Raw genomic sequence first — 19,024 nt, 5'->3', positions numbered from 1 at the left:
TATGAATAGGTTATAGCCAAATGGTTTCTCAAATTCATTAGATGAAAACAAGTATTATATATGATCTTATGTCAACAAAACAAGGTATTCTAGAGAACAAATCTACTTCTTTTGATGTTATTGTGTAACCTGATTGTTTGTTTGCATTTATAACTTTTAATTGAAAACTAGCAAAATGAGTATATTCTGATTGTTTTTCTAGCTCTCTGTAATAAATTCCGCGAGAAGGATTGTTTGTTTGCATTTACATTTTAAGAGTGTTGTAGTCTACTAATTATGTCAATCAAAGTTTCTTAGAAAAATAATTCGCTAATATAAATACATATGCTAAACATAAAGAGAGGGAAAACATTCGGTTTATTTTGCGGGAAAAATATCTTGACAAAAATTCAAAATCTCGTTGCATTTGGAAAAATTTTGTTTTTACTCTATTAATGAAGTCATTCACATTTTAAAATAATTATTCGCCATTTAAACACATATGTTAAACATAATAGAGGGAAAACATTCGGTTTATTGCGCGGCAAAACAATCTTAACAAAAATTCAAAATGTCGTTGCACTTTACAAAACTTTTTTTACATAAAAGCATCTAAATAAAATGAATTCAACCAATAAAAAACATAATGTAAATTATGATTGGTACAAAAAATTATATTTAATTTTTACATCGAAAATTAAAAACATCACTTAGAAAATGAAACAATTTTTTTTTTTACTAAAACATTGAAACGGATGGGATAGTCTACTGTTGATCTATGATTGACATCATTAATAGAATAAAAACAAGTTTTGCTAAACAAAACTTAGTGAAGCAAACATTTTTATCAATCACACTTATATTTTATCTGTTTATAGTCACAGGGTTTATAAAAAGTTTAGATTAAAGAAGATATGGAGACCAACTGGAACTGATGATGACATAGATACATCTTTTTTTTTTTCGTTTTCCTCTATTCATATTCAAGTTTTATGCTAAGAGATGGGAGAAAAAAATATTTGAAGTCTATTGATACTTTGAAAAAATATGTATGAATGTCCCTAAACCGCAGCGTTTTAGATACTTTTGGCTAAACGCTGCGTTCTATTTGAAGTCTCTAAATGAGTGAGAGAATCTCTTTTGTTCTTCACCTGTCGTTCATACTTTACCGGCGACTTCGATCGGAGATTCTCATTCTCAGAAGAGCCAAGCCTTTGGCAGCGACGAAAATTCTGAGAGTTGGGGACATGGGAATAGAGATTGTTGGTCAAATTGAGAAACTTAATGGTAACTATTTGAGTTACGAAGCTTTTGCAGAGAGATACTTAGCCAAGAACCAGCCAGTAGTAATCTCCGATCTCACTGAGGATTGGAGAGCTCGGGAAGATTGGGTTTGTAAGAATGGACGCCCTAATCTTCACTTCTTTGCTACTCACTTCGGAAAATCCAAAGTTCAGGTAAAAAGTTGATGCTTTCATTAGACTAGTGTAGCTTTGGTTAGCTCACATAGCCAAATTTGTTAAAGGAAAAAAAAAAAAAATTGAGTCTTTTTGGTTTTGGAATATGTTTATTGTTCATTGAATTGGTGGTTTTGGTTATCTACAGGTTGCAGATTGTGATACGAGAGAATTCACTGATCAGAAAAGATTAGAAATGTCTGTTTCTGAATTTGTCGACCAATGGGCCAATGATTCTATCAAGGAATCTGTGTTGTATCTGAAAGACTGGCACTTTGTCAAGGTGTATATCTGAGGTTTAATTCACACGCTTGTTACTTTCTTTAGCTAAGTGAAGCAAACATAGAACCTATTGCTATATCTATGCAATCAATCTGAGAGTTGATTGTGCTGAATCCAGGAGTATCCAGACTACACAGCCTACCAAACGCCGCAGCTGTTTTCTGATGATTGGCTTAATATCTATCTAGACAATTACCATATGCATGAGGATAGAGATAATTTCCAGAAGTATGATCAAATAAGCTGCTCTGATTATCGGTTTGTTTATATGGGTGGAAAAGGTCTGAGTAAGATCGAACGAAATATTTGTGTTGTTTCCTATTTTGAGTGTTTTGGCCTTTGGACAATGCTGGTAATTTCTGAACTCTTGCCTGCAGGATCTTGGACACCTCTACACGCTGATGTATTTAGATCTTATAGCTGGTCAGCTAACGTCTGTGGTAAAAAAAGATGGCTTTTCCTTCCTCCTCCTCAAGCTCATCTTGTTTATGATAGGAAAGTATTTTTTTTTTTTAAATCCTATTGGTCATGTAACCTTTCTGTGATCCACATTTCTTCACTCATGTTATCCTTATAGTTGGATGATTTTTTCAGGTACATGAAAAATTGTGTTTACAATATCTTCGAAGAGGTGAATGAAACTAAATTCCCCGGTTTTAAGAAGGTAAATTCAGCTGGTCCTACCCTCAATTTGTAAGCTCGTCTTTCACCACGTTTGTATTCACATTTTATGGTTTGCATTCAGACAACCTGGCTTGAGTGCATTCAAGAACCCGGTGAAGTTATCTTTGTTCCCAGTGGGTGGCATCATCAAGTATATAACTTGGTATCTCTCTCCCCCTCTCTCTTTTCTTCTCTATTTATGTACAACAAAAAAAATTCTTGAATACTTTTTTTACAGGAAGACACGATATCTATAAACCACAATTGGCTCAACGCATACAACCTATCTTGGGTGGTAATGACTTTTCGACTTGTGTTTCTAATTTTTTGTATAAGTAATAATGAAACTGAACTTTAATATGAAGTACTCATGTCTGCTTGAGTTTCAGTGGGATCTACTGTGGAAGGACTACAAGGACACTGAAGAGTCAATAGAAGACATAAGAGACATATGTGATGATTTTGAAGCTATTTGCCAGCGTAATCTTGCTGCCAACACAGGTTCATGCATGACTTAATCTCAGTTTGACAGATACGTGTCTTTATTTTCCCAATTTATCTCCTTTTCGTAGTTTGATTATTAGTTGGAGAGCTCTACATTTCTTTCTGAGATGTTTCGAGTGAAAATGAAACTTTTCAATATCTCTGAGGAATTTGATGCAAGAGAATACAGATACCTGTGTAGGATGTTTGGAGAACTCACTGTGGAATAGTGAATCTTTTAGTTGACTGGATGTATTTTCATGAGTGTATAATCAAACAATATATTCAAGAAAATCCTTGAGAGTTTTGGATATGTGAACATGAACATCCCTATTTTGATCCCTTCTCTTCTCTCATCTACAGGAATGAATTTGAATGACTTTTTTCTCTTCATGTCACGGTTCTCTTTGGGCAACATGGTTCTCCTGCAGTCTTACTCTGAAAAACACAAAACCCTGAAGTCCTGCTCATCAGCAATGGCACATAATCTGTTATTGAATCTCTCAACTATACAGAAAATCATGATGACAATGATATCTGCAGGAGGCGTAACTGCAAAAGAAGTGTATCTCGACTTGCGAGAAACACTGGAGAGTCCACAGTTTCTCAGCTTGGTTAGAGACATGGGAAGAACTTATGCAATGATTCACATGGAGGAAGAGGATCAAGTACTCTATTCGAAAGAGTTATTTCAAAAACTCAGTGGTTTTGCAGATCAAAAGATGCAAATATGTTCTCCAAAATATCTTGTTGAAATGATAAATCATCATACTACTTTTTTCTCCCATCTCTTACCATAAAATTATGATATGAATAGAGAATGTTTCTGAATATCTTGTTGAAATGATAAATCATCATAATATGAATATGAATACATTATGCCGCGAAATAAATCGAATGTTTTCCCTCTATTACGTTTTAGCATGTGTTTAAATTAGCTAATAATTGTTTTAAAATGTGATTGACATCATTAATAGAACAAAAAAAAAGGTTTTGTCAAGCGCAACGACATTTTAAATTTTTGCCGCGAAATAAAACGAATGTTTTCCCTCTATTTCTGTTTAGCATATGTGTTTATATTAGGGATTTAAAAAAAAAAAGAAAGGTGATTGACATCATTAATAAACTATAACACTCTAAAATGTGAATGCAGACAAACAATCCTTCTCACAAAATTATTCACGTACAGGTATAAACCCTCAAAAAATACTCATTTTCACTAGTTTTCAATCAAAAGTAAATGCAGACAAACAATCCAGGTTGCATAATAACACTAGATTTCCAATCAAAAGCGTAGATTTGTTCTTCAGAATACCTTGTTTTGTTGATATAAGATCATATATAATACTTGTTTTTCATGCAATGAATTTGAGAAACCATTTGGCTATATAGCCTATTCATATCAATTGATCTTGTCGGAATTTCTTTTACATATATAAAAAGAAAAGAGTTACATTATCACAAGTGACATCCTCTAAATTAATTGATTTCATCCTCTATGATATCTTCATATAACGAGGATTTCAATATTATCCTCGTCCATTTCGCTACGTATTGAGATATATACCAAGATATAATCAAAGACACAATCACGATTACATTTGCGAGCACAAAGTCGGAAAGTATCGGTTTGGTTGTTTCATGTGGATCGTTGCATTTCGAGAGCAGACACAGAATATGGCAGATCTTTCTGTAGAACCATGAAAGGTCGCTGCAGCGGCTCGTAGAGTTCGGTTCACATGATCTGTCGTCAGCCGCCTCTACTTCCATGGCTACCATCATCACCACCAAAATCATCATTACCGCCACGTTCCTCCCCATATCTCTTCTTTCTTCGTTGGCCTTATTTAACACAATGGACTTTATGAACGAACAACACATGTGTATATATAACATGACCAAACCTCTAATTATTGCTTTCTACTGATGGTATATTTTTGGCAAATCATTTGTTTTTTTTTTTTTTGCATTTATCATGATGGACTCGATGGTATACAATTCATATACTGGTATTTGTGAAATGGTAAAGACATAAATTGAAGTTGAATTGTGAGTTCTTATTATTATTTGCTGGTCTTCTTAATTGATCCAATCCAAAACTATTCTTCTTTTTCTTGTTACTGCAAATTCATTCCTTAAAATGAAACAATAAAAGTAAAAGGGGAATTAGTTGGGAAAAATAATCAAACACATATTAATTAGTGGAAAATTAATTATTATTTTGTTTTGTTATAAACACAATTGCAGAATCCTTTTGACTCGTGGGCCAAATTGTTTTGAGCCCAAACTTGATGATAATAATTGGACTTTAGCAATATAGCAAACCATACCCAAAAGGCCAGAAACAAGAGTAACAATAACCGGATCAGACCGAACTGATTAGTATGTCTAATTCATGCATTTGACCGAGTTTTGTTTTTTCAATTAAAACAAACAAATATTTATTGTAATAATCCCAGTGACAAAAATAAAAGTAAGGAGATAATATGTTATTTTTATCCTCATTAAAAAGTTCACATCATAGTGCTTTTTTTTCTTTATAATATATGAAATTAAAGTTTAAACTTTAAGAAAGTAATTAACATATCTAGATTTAATTGAAATTAATTTTATTTATTACAAAATATGTAGCTATAACTCAAATATGCTAAGTTAAGAATAAATCTAAAGATATTATTTTGAAATGGTTGGTGGATGGCCATATCCATAAATAAGATTACAAGATTAGGAAATTAAAGTAATTTCATAATAATAATATTTCCAAATTATTACATTTACTCAGTCAATCTTTGATATTTTGGTATAATATCCGATATTTCCGTGGATCCTACAGATTTAAGATATCTTCCCAACATTTTTTTTTGGTATAAATATTAGTGAAGCAAACAAGAATCCTCTCATTGCACCAATCTCTCTAATGGCATATTCTATCTTTTTGCAGAAAAATCCAAGTTTCAACAATGGCGATCAACGAACCAGAGTTTGCGACAGCCGTGGCGGTGGCGACAAAGAAGAGAACATTCAAGAAATTCTCATTCAGAGGATTCAACGTGGAGGCTCTTCTCAAGATGTCAAACTTTGATCTGGCTAAGCTCTTCAACGCTCGTGTTCGTAGAAGATTCTACAGGGGACTAAAGAAGAGACCTCTGGTTCTGATCAAGAAGCTACGCAAGGCGAAAAAAGAAGCGAGTGATGAGAACAAGAAGAAGCCTGAAGCGGTGAAAACGCATCTAAGGAACATGATCATTGTCCCTGAGATGATTGGAAGTGTTGTCGGAGTTCATAATGGCAAGAAATTTAACGAGATCGTGATTAAGCCTGAGATGATTGGTCATTACCTTGCCGAGTTTTCGATGACTTGCAAGAAGGTTAATCACTATCGACCACGTATTTGTGGTTGTGGCTGTTTCCGTCGGTCCACCCGGTTTATTCCTCTAAGATGATCGATTAACAAAACTCTGTTTTCATTAAAAAATTTAAGATTATTGTTCTGTTTTATCTTCTTCTTTTTTCGGACCATTTTATTTGTGCTTTGTAATTTTCTTCTCTTCTTTAGAATGTCTCTCTTAAGGCTTTTTTTAATAAAACCCAACTTTTAAGAATGCAAGAGAGAGTGGGTTAAGAACAAGAAATGGGTATGATAATTATAAAATATAAACCTCTCCTTACTGAATCCATGCAAATGTCATAGGTTCATCTTGCGTAGGGATATGGGTATGATAATTATAAAATATTTCTTCATTCCATTTTTCTTTCACATGATCACAAGAACTTGTTATTATATAGAGAAGAAAAGTTTAAAATTTCCATCATGACAACTTCAGAAATGATCTCTAGCCTCTCTTGATTATTTCTTCATCCCTCCAGTCTTGGTCCTGCATAATTAAGACTTCTCAAATATAATGCTATCTCACTAATTTGATTTATAATTAAGTAATTTTCTGAAATTCAGTACTAGATAAATATAATTTAAGAAAAAAATAAGAATATTTTTTATTATCTGTTTGAGAAAAGAGGTAACTATTTTCACATCATAGTAGTCCATGCATGTAAGCTTCCGTTTTATTATTGTTTCTTAAATTAAAGTATACTATTAGAGAATTCAAAGAAGAGAGATTTACTGGGAGCTAGTGTGAAGTTGAGTAGGAGGATGATAATGTCTACAACTTTTCAAACACCTGGCTTTGCATTTTCTAGGGTACAATGAATCTCTGCAGGTGGTTTTACATTTTGTTTCACATGAAAGATATGCTGCTTCTCCTTCAATGGCAACGACCATCATCACCAAAACGAACACCATCATCCCCACACTCCATTTGTTCTCCATTTCTTTCTCCTCTGAATCAATTTGTCTAAGCTTGGAAGCATATATATATATATATATATATATATTATAAAGTCAATACACTCTAGTCAAAGTAATATTTTCGGGTGATGTGTCGGAATAAGCCGTTTTGGAAGAGTTTCATTTCTTTCCTAAATCATCTTTTTATTCAACATAAAGTTTGTGTAAAGTCATTCAAAATCACTCACAATCTCCTGTTATTCAATTAATAATTTATAGAAAGCCATATCAAATCTACGGTTATTCAAAGTTAACAAATATATAATTTTCTGGAAAGATTTTGAAAGTGATTTAAAGAGACTTTAGACATAATTAATAATAATAATAAAATAAATAAATCAGATAAAAGTCAAAGAAAACCAAAAATATTCCTATGCTAATTATTTGAGACATCGGTCAAGTAAAGCCAGACGTTGAACCGGATCCGAGACTCTAAACCGGATCCAAATCCAGATGAAGACCCGTACCCGTGTGTAAATGAGAAGCAAGAGTCGTCTATAAAAGGGTGAAGCAGAACGATATGCTTCTCTTTTGCTTCTGTATCTATAAATCCGCAAAAATCCAAATTCTTTAAGTTACATAATTCTGAATGCTTGCTTGCTCTGTGGTGAGCAAAGCCCAGCTTCTTGGAAAAACTTCTGAAGTTCGATTTTTCTTTTTGTTTGTCTTTGAACATCAATGTCGATCCGTTTCGGCTCGACCCTCGTTGCTGCTTCAGTCAATTTCAAAAGCTCGAAGAGTTTGAACAGTAATCGATCTCGGAACTGCAGATTCTCTGTCCGAAGTTGCGTGTCTGATTCCCAACATGCGCGCAAGGTATTTTTCTCTTTTACCAAAAAAAAGTTAGAATCATGGAAATTGGATGAATGTTACTTGTTTTGATTTCTTACGCAATGGGTTTCTTCTTTGTCTATGCCTTTTTTACTCTTTTTTGTGTGTTGTCTGATGATATCTGAATCAAGATGTCCTCTGTTTCCTTTCCTCCATTGTTGGCTTTACTAAGCTCTGTCTAAGAAAGAAAATAAAAATCCAGCCTTTTTGTTTATGTGGTCTCAGAATTGGTGTTCTTGAGTATCTATTGAAAATTTAGTAAGATTTTATATTTTTTAGATTCATTTCAAAGATTAATTTCCATTGGAGTGTGGAAATGTGATGCTATTATTTAGAACATTAAAATGATTGTTTAGACTATAGAATGTGTCCTCTGAGGTTGTTGTGTGAATTTTTTTTTTTGGGGTTGTCAACTTGTGGTGCAGCTAGTTTTAGAAGTAAAAGAACGGCTTGCCAAAGATTGTACTAGTCTTCCAATTGGTAAATACGGAAGAGATGATGAGGAAATGATCCTCTGGTTTCTTAAAGATCGGAGATTTTCAGTTGATGAAGCGATTGGAAAGCTAACTAAAGCTATCGTATCCTCTTCCTTGTATCTTCACTTTATTCTTGAAAAGTTGCCATATATATCACTTTTATGCAGAACCTGTAGAATCCTGTCACGTGTTGCTTTTGTTTGGTAATATTTGATAAGGTCAGTTTCCTACGTGATCCTTACCTGAAAGCTTAGAAATGGCGTCACGAGTTCAAGGTAGATGAGCTATCTGAAGATTCTATCAAAGCTGCTACTGACACAGGAAAAGCCTATGTCCATGGTTTTCTAGATGTTAAAGGTCGACCTGTGGTTATTGTAGCTCCTGCAAAGCACATCCCCGGGGCAAGTTAGACACCATTCTCTAAAAGAAATATATTAGATCTCAGCAATGCAGTTTTAGGATAACTGAGGTTTTTTTATTTTTCTGGCGTTCGGCAGCTGCTTGATCCAGTAGAAGATGAAAAGCTTTGTGTGTTCTTACTTGAAAAGGCTTTAAGTAAGTTACCAGCAGGACAACACAAGATACTTGGGATATTTGATCTCCGTGGATTCGGATCTCAGAACGCAGATCTTAAGTTCTTAACTTTCCTGGTATTTCTATCTTCTTACAGGTGAATGGTTTGGTATCTAGTGAATGAGAAAAAGACAATTCTTTGATCTTACTGTTTTCTTCTCGCAGTTCGACGTATTTTACTATTACTATCCAAGCCGATTGGATGAAGTCCTTTTCGTAGATGCTCCATTCATATTCCAGCCAATTTGGCAATTCACCAAACCGTTGGTGAAGCAATATGCTTCTCTGGTAACTTCCATTCCAAATTACTAACTTTTCATGTATCATTTCTAATTATTGTTTTCAGAATCCTTCATGTTGTGGCATTACTAGCTTTTTAGGACGTAGGGTTGTTATTTCCGGTTAAGCTGAAGTCCTGTTTGATATACGTGTTCGCTAATACCAGATGGATTTATCTAGTTTGCTTTATGTGAAGGTCAAGTTCTGCTCCGCAGAGACTGTGAGAAAGGAGTACTTCACTGAAGAAACATTACCATCAAACTTCAGAAGCTAAAGTGGTTCTAAGAGACCTTCAAACACAAGTTGTTTCTTCTTTGGTGTTGTCTCTAAACATGTCGATATAAATGTGTATAGTTATTCGTAAGTATGGATTAAAGGGAACCTCAATAGTAAAAGAACTCATTGTAAACCCTCAAAAAAAGGTATTAGTATACATAGAGACAACAGCATAAACATGAAAAGCCTCCTAAAATTAAGAATGAAAAAAGGGTAATCAAAGCACAGAGAAATATATCATAGAGAAGCCCTGAAGTCAGAATATGAGAGTTTCCATGTTGAAGAGCTTCAGATCAGGTTAGCCCTCTTCAGGAATCTGATAGTTCTGCAGTAATAAGGCCATACAGATTCAACAAAATCCAGGTATTTCTCAATGATCCATTCTTGGAACTGTTTCAGTTTGGTGCGTGTGAGCTCTTTGTAGTCTGTGTTCTTGATGGCCACCACTGGTCGGAACACTAGAGCTTTCACGTCGTCTCTGAGCTTTCCATGGGAAATGTAATGGTATGCTACAAGGTAATAAGATGGCAAGTTTCTTATCATCTTGATGGTTTGGTTGAAGCAGAAGGCGTAAAGGGCACAGAGTCCTTGGAACATTTTGATATAAAGTGCGACAATCAAGGGACCGGCCACCCACATTGGGGATAACTCTTTTGTAACTTCAGTTCCATAGATCGCGTTAACAGCTAGGAAAGCTGGAACACTGCAAAACATTCAAGGTAAAAGTATAATCAATACACAGAAGGAACTTCGAAATGATGGTGGCTGTGACTCTCTTTAATCTTCGTTAGGACAGTTTTTGATAATAAGTTTACATCTAGTTGGTTTTCCACTATCTAATTGGAGCATTTAAGGATAATTAACTATATCTGTTACCACATCGAACAAAGGAAAAAAGATGCTTTGATGCTGGTACTTACAATAACAGTAGCGGAATCTTGATAGCTGCATCTAGACTCCAAAACCAGGACCAAACTGTATTTTTTGTACTCTGGAGGCTTTCTGTCTTCTGGATTTCTGAATCAGTTTCTGGCTTTGTCGTTTGTGGAACCTGTTCTCCTCCCAAAGCCTCGTCAATCACTTGAATAGGTGACTGTGTGCGCAACATTGTTAACCATTTCTTGAACAATTTCTGGATAGCAGGTTGCCCTGTGATCGAATCCTCTGTCTCTGAGGTATATGAAAACGAAGTGTTTTGAGCCTTTGGAGAGCCGTTCACATTATTTTCGTCATCATCTGAACGATAAGATAGTTTGACTGAGTTATTTGTAACTTTCTTCCCACCCTCACTTCCTCCGGATTCATTATTTTGGATGGCACCTTTGAATGATGTAACTCTGAAAGCTTTTGCTTTCAATCCACCATTGCAAGGGGACCCTAAACTGCAAAAGAATTTTACAGTATTTTATGATTCCGAGAATTAATTGCAAAGGGAACTAACTAAATATGAAGTATAACGTAGTATCTATATGGTTTCGTAAGTGATCCTAAGTCTATTATGGAATACACCAGATCCTGAGCAGTAAACCATATCTCAGTATCTAACGAGGAATCTGTTAGGTTTCAGCCAATAAGAAGCATATTCCATCCATAACATACTAAGTATCTACCTTCCAAGAGTACTTAAAAGACTGTGAGTCTCAAACTAATTAGTACCTAAGCAGGCACATGTGAAGAGGGATTCTCACCTAAAACAACATTTTTGCTTCAATCGCAAATGCTTGTCTTTCCTCTCAACAAAGTGCACTGTCGTAACAGGTCTCCTTAAACTCAAGCCTCTGGTCCATGTTGGTGAACTCCAAGGAGACAAGACATGTGAACCCTACATGAGATAACGTGGGGACAGTAAACATCTATATTCCAAGAGGGGCAACTAAAAGAAGGGTTTACAAGAGTGAAACCCAAGGTACAACGGTTTGCAGACATGACCATTACAGAGATACAAAGACACATGGAATAAGGACTTTTAAGATCGATGTCATACCTGCAATTTATGGGTTACCAACACCATTGTCTCTACCTGAGCAGTGAATCATTTACTCAAAGGTCACAATCTGTCTATCAATTAAACACAAACACCATTAGTTACTCGAGAAGCGGGACTAAAAAAACCCAAGTGTTGCAGAACTCGAAAACAACGACATACAAAAGACCTTGCTTTTCTTCCACATGTGTAAAAAACAAAAGCAAAAGTATGCATCATCCCATGATAAATCTGTCTAGCATACAACAGTACTCTATGTAGCTCATATAAAATTGTCCTAGTTGAAGATATAAAACAAAATCTGAGCTCATAAGACATCAGTTTGTGAACTCAAATCGGTATTCCCAGATTACAAATGCCTATCTAAAGGTCAATTATTCAACTCACTAATTCATATGTAGCAACTAGCATCGATGATAACACCAAGAAATTATAAGGATAAAAACTAAAAATTCCAGGAGCTTATACAGAAAGAGCATTGGATTGGAGGCAACATAAAGGATTGAGATAGATGATTGTAACCTCCAAAAAATGATTAAATTACAAGTAGCGACCATAAATGCAATTCCGTAGACAACTCAAAACAAAATTACTTAAACTCGAACGAAGCGGAGCAAAAACATAAATTAGACAACCTCGTTAGCGAACTCAAATTCATAAATTTTCAATTTTTACATTTCCCTCAGCTACATAACAGCCTTCTCCAACAAAAAATTCTCCAAACCAGATGATATTACACTAAAGTATAATCTAACGCCTAACCACAAGAAACCTGGAAAATCCTGGGTTTTGTTCCCTTAACAATCGAAACATATCGACCAAGCAATAGTACCCAAATCCACAAAAGAGATTGGAAAATTAGAAAACAGCTGCGCAGAAACTGAATTGAGGAAAGGAGCAAAAGAACCGACCTCAATCATGAGCTCGTTGTGTTCGGGTTAGTTCGTCCGTGAGAAAGGAAGAGAATTTGTCGGTAGGAATAAGCAAAAGGGTAAGAAACCTGATGAAAATCTTGAAGCTTTGAATCAACAAAGCAATGAGAAAGATTGGAGTTTGAGAGGGAAGGAAGAAAGGGGGGAAGCGGATAGATAGAGAGGGGATTGGAAGAGATAGGAGAAATGAAGATTTCAGGCAAGCGGTTTAATCTTAAGGTTTTTTTCTTCATCTAAACGTCGTCGTTTTGTGTTAGTATTAAATAATAAAATACAAATTTCACAACAACAAAAAAGGAAAAGAAAACAAAGAACTCTTGACATTTTAATATTTTTTCAAGTTGAAAATATATTTTCAAAACTTGAAAATCGAAGGTTTCTTACGAAGGAACCAAAACTTGAAATCTCTAAAGTCCTAGCTCCAAATAATTGAATTGATGGACTTAAAAACTTAGTTGACACAGTAATTAAGTAATGAGTAGTAGTAATCAAATCCATACGACTTGTTGATGATCTCTACTGTCTATTGTTGTTGCCATTGTGTTTTTTTGGGTAACCACTGTGTTTTATCAGCAGGCAAACACCACTTGTCCTTTCTTGCAGCAAATAGAGAAAAAAAAAACAATTTATAACCGTCCCGATCGGTTCTATTCTTTCAAATCACCCCGTAACAAAGACAAAGAGAACCTATTAACCCAACAAGGTTGTGGTCGGGTCTCGGGTGGTTATCAAGTTGGAAAGAAGCGTGAATATTCTTGATTTGCGATTGATTACAAAGCATGATGGTGTTACTAGGCAATTTCGTATTTGGACTATAGATTTTGCCCCAATTCTTAACCTGATGTTATACTTGCCAGAAACTCAAGTCTTAACTCTTAAGATAAGGGACCGTATACAACAAATTTGTTTTCATACGAATCGACTTTGTATTATACAGCATCTTACAAAACTTGGAAAGGAAACCAAATCAAACCAAAACCAAAACTTGAAAACAATTAGATTAGTAAACCAAATTGAACCGGGAACTGCCTTGTTTTAGACAAGTTGCTGCCCCAAACATCTCACTGCCATCTGCCCGCTGACCAAACAGATTTCCTTCTTTTCTTAGAAAATAAATTTTATTTTTTTATATAATTTTCCAATTTTCTGTCTATTTCCATTTATATATTTAAACCGACTTAAAAAAAAGAACACCATTGACCTAATTTCCAAGCCTTCTATATAAACCAAAACCTCGTTGCATATTATTCTCTCATAAACTTTACAAGCCTCCTTTTGTGTCTCCTTCTTATTCGATCTTTTTCTTCCATGCTTTTCCTTCTTTTTCATTTTAGGTTTTAGCCACTATATACACGTTTGCTTGTTTCTCACTCGTTAGTGGTACTTCTCATAGGGTAGATTCTTTAGTAGTAGAATAACAGATCTGAATCTTATGCTTGAAAAGGTCACGAGTTTTGTTTTTGGTGCGTTTTATAGTTCTTCTTTCTGCTCAAAATCTTTGGCTTTTGCTAGTTTGCTCGATTCATACTTGTCCATTCCAATAGTAGTTACAGTGTTATGTATTTTCTTAGTCAAGATAGTATAAGCTTTATTTTTATATGATGGTATATTCGATATGAACACCTGAAATAATATTATGAAATAGATATGCAAAAATCTTCCATCCGCATGTCATGTCTATTTCGTAGGCAGAGCGGCCATCTTTTGCATAGATTGATTTATAAAGTGCCTTTTTCATGTTTTGACCCTTCGGTGTGTAAAAGATCGATATTTCAGTAACTTCTCTGTGATATTGGAATCGATTTTTTACCTAATGGCATACATCAGTACTCTATTACTACGTTATTTTTCTTTACGGATGTTTACTTTTTGTGATATTTTGGTTTTATCTTTCTGAAAGACATTAATTTTAAATCTAATCTGATATGAAGTTTGTGACTAGTGCAGTGGTGATAAATGAGTTTCTAAATTGTAAATGACTACATTATACTTGCCTTGGATTGTATCTAAACAATATTCATAGGACTTGATTACTAAGAATAAGGATTAAACCATAAGTCTGAGAATGCAGCCATACCTCGTAAAAGTAAAGAAATTTGAACAAGACAGAGACATTCTCATTCCTATTTTTTGGAAGAAAATCCAATTGCCATAAATAGAAAAGAATTTGACAGTTTATCAATTACTATGATTCCAAGAAAATTCGTGGTCACATTTGCACCTCAAATCGTATTTTTCCGTGTGTGCAAAAGCATCTGGAAGCATAAATTTTATTTTACAGTTGAGAACTTGAAACAGATCTGTTATATTTTTCTGAAAAAAATTTGACATTGACTGTTTAAGCAAGAAAGCTGTTTTCATAAAGACTGGTTTTGGGAAGGTGATGATAACCACATGAGGAAGCTTGATATAGACCAGATTGAAATCACACCTAAAACCTGTATCACACTCAAAAGTGTACCCAGCGACTTCTTGATTGCCAGATTATTAACTGTGGACTCTGCTCCTTTAACTGTAAATGACAATGCTGTAACTAGTTGAGCCGCTCTGTTCAGCTGATGAAGTCTGTATACCTACATAACCAAAAAGGTTCCATGTTATAACCACATGAGGAAGCTTGATACAAGTTGTTGATTGTACAAATTGATTACATACCTGAAAGATGATGGGGATGATAGGCGATGATGGAGAATTGCGGTATCTAGCATACTGTTCGAATGCAAATTGAACAACGATACCAACGAGGTATGGTGCCAGAGTAGCTGATGCTGCAGGTCCAGTCCATGGCCAGACGAATCCCATTGTCACCATTGGAATCATAAGACTAAGCACTAATGTTGCAACAGAGGAGATTCTCTGTCCTAACTTAGAAGGATTCAATTGGTTATTGGTGGGAACTTTTTCTGATGACTTTCTTGATCGGTCTATTATCAGAAGAAAAGCGGCGACTCCGCAGTAGAAGAGAGCCTCCGTGAAGAACAATATGAGGAAGTCTGCAAATCAAGGAAGAAAATAATTCAATGACTTTGTCTCTGCAATTTTCGAAGAGAAGGGTGAGAAGTAAATCCAAAAAGGGAGAAGCAAGAAGAACCTGTGAGCAAAGAGTCTTCAAAAACAGCTGAGACTATTCTCCGTAAGTAAATGGGAGGTAAAATGAAAGAAGAAACTAAGACAGCAGGACCAATGAGCCAGAGAAGGCGTCCCCATGTACTTTTCGGTTCAGGAGGGACAATAATATCCTCTGTTTTATTCCGAGGATTGTAAAACGAAACGTAACCCGGTTTCCCGCCGTTGTATTGGATAGTTGAACTACCGTCGCAAAGTGTAGCTTCAGGAACAGTATGGGGACTTGTTGTATCTGGATCGTCGGGTGGTTGGTCAGTGTATTGGAACTGGTCTTCTGAAGTAGCACGAGGTAAAGAAGCTCTCTTTCGGGAGATTTCTCTTGGTTTTTGGTATCTGAAGGAAATGTGAAGAGAACTAACTGCTCATAATGAATAAAATACGATCAGAAATCTTACTCACAAGTCAAAACTCATACCTGAAGGCGGAAAAAACTTATACTAGAGAAAGGAACTTACTTTTATCACTTCTAAGGTGCAGAGGATGGTAAAAATGGAGATGAGCAGGTTGATGCTTTTGTGAACGAAACTGGAGTTTTGAAAAAGTAAAAGTCAGCGAATATTCATAAACACAAGACTGAGAAAGAGCAGGTAAACACCACATAGCAACAACAGCAAACGAAACAAACACTTGATTTCATTTGATCATAAACTAATAATCATATTGATCAGATGACTTCTAGGCATGATGTGGAGAGAAGAGAGATTGCATTGTCCGAATCAACTTACTGTTACCATTGCTCTTTGACTTCACTTCATCAAACTCAATGATAATTTAATGTCTCATCAAATATTTCCTAGCTAGATCACATAGAATCTTGAATAACAAAACTGGATCACTCTCTCAAACCACATTATCTAAACGAACAGTACAAGAAAAATCTACGGAGACAAAACACTGGGAGCAAGAAACACAGATGCAAAATCTAATGGCTCAGCAAAAAATGAGAAAAGAAATACAGATTAGAGAAGTGTCACCTGAAAGGAATTCTGAGGATGAAACGGTGAGAATAAGGACGGAATCACAGAAGAAGCCGAGGAGGACGACACTAGTTTAGCAGCCATGGCCGGTGAAGGAAGAAGCAATACACAGTCAGGTTCTTAAAACAAGGCTTTGATCTACTTATCACATAAATGGGAAGAACCCCATTATACAGATAAACACGAATCCCTCAAGTTTCCCACAAAGACAAAAACTTTTCTCCGTTTTGGAAGAGGGCAGAGCAAAATTTGAAAACTTTCCGAGAAATTGAAGAGAAAGGCTATTTGGGGTAAGTGGGGAGAGCAAAGGCTGTTTAGCTCAGGGGTTGTTTGGATGTACCATTTGAACAAATCTCCATCTTACACAGACCTGTCTAGGTTTCGCTCTTGTTCCAAAATCCAAAAAGTTTTGTCTTTTGTTCTGAGACGCTGCTAATATATCTCTCCTCTACTTCACCGGTCAAATCATTTTCTACTTCTTCTTCTTTAAACACGGGCCCGGTCAGAATCCGGTCCGTGTTTGATTCTCAAGTCAAGCTCTTTGTAATTCGTTCTAAACCGGGATAAATCAAGTTAAATAACCGGAAGGAACCAGTCGATTCTTGGTTTAACTGAACCCATTTTTTCTTCGCCGTCGCGGTTAAGTCATCTTTTTGTTGGTTCCTTTTCGAAAAGTAAACGACAATTCCCGAATCTGATTCATTACAAATTACAATTCCTGGTTTCGCCAGCAAAGATTGGCACGAAACTCGAACTGAAGACATCTGTAGGTGTTGTCGCTCTGTCTGATTTCTGGTAGATCCTTAAAAGATAAACTCTTTCGCTAGGAGAAGAAATGGGTTCTATGTTCAGTGCAAACCGATTGAGCAAGGAAGAAATGGAGATCACGATGAACAAAGCCAAAGAGATCGTCTCCTCGTACCCAGTCGTTGTCTTCAGGTTTTTAGTCGTGGAAATTTCCTAAGCTTCTTTTCTGTTTTTTCTTCGTTTTCCTCATGATTGTGTATTTGTTGTCTTGTGTTCGTTGATAATTTGGTTGTTGTCCACCTTTCCTACGATGTTTTCATCTCTGCTGTTTAGCTTTATTGAAATCTCGAGTCTTTTACCATGTTTCTGGAGAGTCTTCAGTTAAATCAAATCAACTATAGAGATGAAAAAAATTGAACCGGGTCTTCTTCAGCAAACATAAAACATCTTACAACTTGGCAATTATCTTCGATTCAGATGTTATTGTAGGTGTCCAAAGACGAGTATGGATGTAGTCATACATGTAGTAGTTAGATGTAGCTGTAAAAGATCCAGTATTTTTATCCAATTCTAAACTTTGGGAAGCTAAGGATCATCACTACTAGTTGACTAATTGTCGATTTCTTTTGAACCTCACTGGTTTGTACTAAGGGGCAGAGTTAAGTGCTGTTAACGGTTGAGCTTCTATGAATAGAATGGATTCGTGCAAGCTACTAAGGGGGTTTCAGACTTTTCCGTTTGTTCACACTCTCTCAGTTTTTTGAGTCTTAGTTTTGATCCTTGTTCTCTTTCGCAGCAAGACTTACTGTGGTTATTGCCAGAGGGTGAAACAGTTGCTGACACAGCTAGGAGCAAGTTTTAAAGTATTTGAGCTCGATGAAATGAGTAAGAAACCAAATCCCTGTCAACTCAATAACTGTAATAATTTTATCTCGTTTCTAGTTATATATCTCATGGTAAAGTTATGGATATGATCTCTAGAGAAACTCTGTTTTATTTAGACGTACTAAGAGAATATCTGAAAATGTGGTTGTGGTATCTACTTAACAGGTGATGGTGGTGAGATCCAATCAGCTTTGACAGAGTGGACTGGACAGAGCACAGTTCCAAACGTCTTCATCAAAGAAAAACATATCGGTGGATGCGACAGTAAGAGAAAACTAGAAAAGCCTCTCTACACCTTTATTGAGTTTCAGTTCAAAAATCTAAGTAACTGTTTATTTGGGTTTTGCAGAAGTGATGGACAGTAACAAGCAAGGCAAGCTGGTGCCTCTACTTACCGAAGCTGGTGCTATAGCCAATAACTCTTCCCAGCTTTGATGAAACTTGAAACCAGCGTCTTAGGACTTCAAAAGATAAACTATGTGAAGAAGAATGTTATGTTTAAAATCATGAGAAAAGAGTAATTGTCATAAATAAACAAGGATCCTTGCCCTTGTGTAACTCTGTTTTATACAATAACATCGAAAGTGTAAAATTGATTTGGGTGAAAAAAAGCTGCTTACCACTGGACAATGCTTTGTATTAATATAGCAAAGACTTTTGCTTCTGAACTTCAGTTAACGATTTAAACAAAATCTTATCTCGAAGCAATTTGACTAGATTCAAATAAAA

At 35.5% G+C, this 19,024-nt stretch overlaps 6 protein-coding genes and 1 long non-coding RNA gene across 8 annotated transcripts; 4 read left to right on the top strand and 3 right to left on the bottom strand.

The window, feature by feature from the left end:
- The first annotated feature begins 1,119 nt into the window (after window positions 1-1,119).
- On the top strand, window positions 1,120-3,775 carry LOC17874751 (jmjC domain-containing protein 4). Its single transcript, XM_023785309.1, has 9 exons — window positions 1,120-1,436; window positions 1,585-1,719; window positions 1,837-1,999; window positions 2,096-2,213; window positions 2,313-2,382; window positions 2,464-2,544; window positions 2,620-2,676; window positions 2,771-2,882; window positions 3,228-3,775. The coding sequence occupies exons 1-9, from the start codon at window positions 1,227-1,229 to the stop codon at window positions 3,662-3,664; spliced, it is 1,383 nt and encodes a 460-aa protein (XP_023641077.1). The 5' UTR covers window positions 1,120-1,226; the 3' UTR covers window positions 3,665-3,775.
- A 1,837-nt stretch (window positions 3,776-5,612) lies between these two features.
- LOC17874977 (40S ribosomal protein S15-6) lies at window positions 5,613-6,471 on the top strand. Its single transcript, XM_006281173.2, has one exon. The coding sequence runs from the start codon at window positions 5,825-5,827 to the stop codon at window positions 6,305-6,307; it is 483 nt and encodes a 160-aa protein (XP_006281235.1). The 5' UTR covers window positions 5,613-5,824; the 3' UTR covers window positions 6,308-6,471.
- Window positions 6,472-6,581: 110 nt separating this feature from the next.
- LOC17876820 lies at window positions 6,582-7,213 on the bottom strand. Its single transcript, XR_002834963.1, has 2 exons — window positions 6,986-7,213; window positions 6,582-6,739 (listed from the first exon to the last, which is right to left on the bottom strand). It is a non-coding gene; the product is annotated as an uncharacterized LOC17876820 (long non-coding RNA).
- A 536-nt stretch (window positions 7,214-7,749) lies between these two features.
- Window positions 7,750-9,829, top strand: LOC17874786 (CRAL-TRIO domain-containing protein C3H8.02). The gene is made up of 6 exons (XM_006280909.2): window positions 7,750-8,025; window positions 8,466-8,618; window positions 8,771-8,917; window positions 9,014-9,166; window positions 9,255-9,377; window positions 9,565-9,829. The coding sequence occupies exons 1-6, from the start codon at window positions 7,888-7,890 to the stop codon at window positions 9,640-9,642; spliced, it is 792 nt and encodes a 263-aa protein (XP_006280971.1). The 5' UTR covers window positions 7,750-7,887; the 3' UTR covers window positions 9,643-9,829.
- Window positions 9,708-12,741, bottom strand: LOC17876789. Of its 2 annotated transcripts, none has more exons than XM_023783390.1 (5): window positions 12,540-12,741; window positions 11,629-11,702; window positions 11,333-11,466; window positions 10,565-11,026; window positions 9,708-10,347 (listed from the first exon to the last, which is right to left on the bottom strand). In XM_023783390.1, exons 2-5 carry the CDS (start codon window positions 11,653-11,655, stop codon window positions 9,933-9,935), a joined length of 1,038 nt encoding a protein of 345 aa, XP_023639158.1. In that variant the 5' UTR covers window positions 11,656-11,702; window positions 12,540-12,741; the 3' UTR covers window positions 9,708-9,932. The 2 variants fall into 2 exon arrangements, with proteins under 2 accessions (XP_023639158.1, XP_006280741.1); XM_006280679.2 differs by having other exon boundaries at window positions 11,629-11,698.
- Window positions 12,742-14,816: 2,075 nt separating this feature from the next.
- LOC17877186 lies at window positions 14,817-17,107 on the bottom strand. Its single transcript, XM_023783823.1, has 5 exons — window positions 16,661-17,107; window positions 16,142-16,211; window positions 15,652-16,044; window positions 15,216-15,553; window positions 14,817-15,133 (listed from the first exon to the last, which is right to left on the bottom strand). Exons 1-5 carry the CDS (start codon window positions 16,745-16,747, stop codon window positions 14,918-14,920), a joined length of 1,104 nt encoding a protein of 367 aa, XP_023639591.1. The 5' UTR covers window positions 16,748-17,107; the 3' UTR covers window positions 14,817-14,917.
- Window positions 17,108-17,369: 262 nt separating this feature from the next.
- On the top strand, window positions 17,370-18,922 carry LOC17875299 (glutaredoxin-C1). Its single transcript, XM_006281263.2, has 4 exons — window positions 17,370-17,602; window positions 18,207-18,295; window positions 18,461-18,559; window positions 18,645-18,922. The coding sequence occupies exons 1-4, from the start codon at window positions 17,499-17,501 to the stop codon at window positions 18,728-18,730; spliced, it is 378 nt and encodes a 125-aa protein (XP_006281325.1). The 5' UTR covers window positions 17,370-17,498; the 3' UTR covers window positions 18,731-18,922.
- Window positions 18,923-19,024: the final 102 nt, after the last annotated feature.

This window comes from Capsella rubella, unplaced genomic scaffold (genome assembly GCF_000375325.1).
Source record: "Capsella rubella cultivar Monte Gargano unplaced genomic scaffold, Caprub1_0 scaffold_8, whole genome shotgun sequence".
NCBI classification, from domain to species: Eukaryota; Viridiplantae; Streptophyta; class Magnoliopsida; order Brassicales; family Brassicaceae; genus Capsella; species Capsella rubella.
This window is presented reverse-complemented; position numbering and strand designations above follow the sequence as displayed.

Bases quoted from the DNA above. Each gene is read 5' to 3' on its own strand.
- LOC17874786 (XM_006280909.2), top strand. From the start codon at position 7,888: ATGTCGATCCGTTTCGGCTCGACCCTCGTTGCTGCTTCAGTCAATTTC. The intron at 8,619-8,770 runs GTATCCTCTTCC...CTGAAAGCTTAG, and splicing joins GAAAGCTAACTAAAGCTATC to AAATGGCGTCACGAGTTCAA. The intron at 9,167-9,254 runs GTATTTCTATCT...TTCTTCTCGCAG, and splicing joins TTAAGTTCTTAACTTTCCTG to TTCGACGTATTTTACTATTA.
- LOC17874751 (XM_023785309.1), top strand. From the start codon at position 1,227: ATGGGAATAGAGATTGTTGGTCAAATTGAGAAACTTAATGGTAACTAT. The intron at 2,214-2,312 runs GAAAGTATTTTT...TGATTTTTTCAG, and splicing joins GCTCATCTTGTTTATGATAG to GTACATGAAAAATTGTGTTT. The intron at 2,545-2,619 runs GTATCTCTCTCC...CTTTTTTTACAG, and splicing joins ATCATCAAGTATATAACTTG to GAAGACACGATATCTATAAA.
- LOC17874977 (XM_006281173.2), top strand. From the start codon at position 5,825: ATGGCGATCAACGAACCAGAGTTTGCGACAGCCGTGGCGGTGGCGACA.
- LOC17877186 (XM_023783823.1), bottom strand. From the start codon at position 16,747: ATGGCTGCTAAACTAGTGTCGTCCTCCTCGGCTTCTTCTGTGATTCCG. The intron at 16,045-16,141 runs GTAAGTTCCTTT...CATTATGAGCAG, and splicing joins GCACCTTAGAAGTGATAAAA to TTAGTTCTCTTCACATTTCC. The intron at 15,134-15,215 runs GTATGTAATCAA...TTGGTTATGTAG, and splicing joins TCATCCCCATCATCTTTCAG to GTATACAGACTTCATCAGCT.
- LOC17875299 (XM_006281263.2), top strand. From the start codon at position 17,499: ATGGGTTCTATGTTCAGTGCAAACCGATTGAGCAAGGAAGAAATGGAG. The intron at 17,603-18,206 runs GTTTTTAGTCGT...TCTCTTTCGCAG, and splicing joins TACCCAGTCGTTGTCTTCAG to CAAGACTTACTGTGGTTATT. The intron at 18,560-18,644 runs GTAAGAGAAAAC...TGGGTTTTGCAG, and splicing joins ACATATCGGTGGATGCGACA to AAGTGATGGACAGTAACAAG.
- LOC17876789 (XM_023783390.1), bottom strand. From the start codon at position 11,655: ATGGTGTTGGTAACCCATAAATTGCAG. The intron at 11,027-11,332 runs GTGAGAATCCCT...ATTCTTTTGCAG, and splicing joins AAGCAAAAATGTTGTTTTAG to TTTAGGGTCCCCTTGCAATG. The intron at 10,348-10,564 runs GTAAGTACCAGC...AATGTTTTGCAG, and splicing joins AAGATTCCGCTACTGTTATT to TGTTCCAGCTTTCCTAGCTG.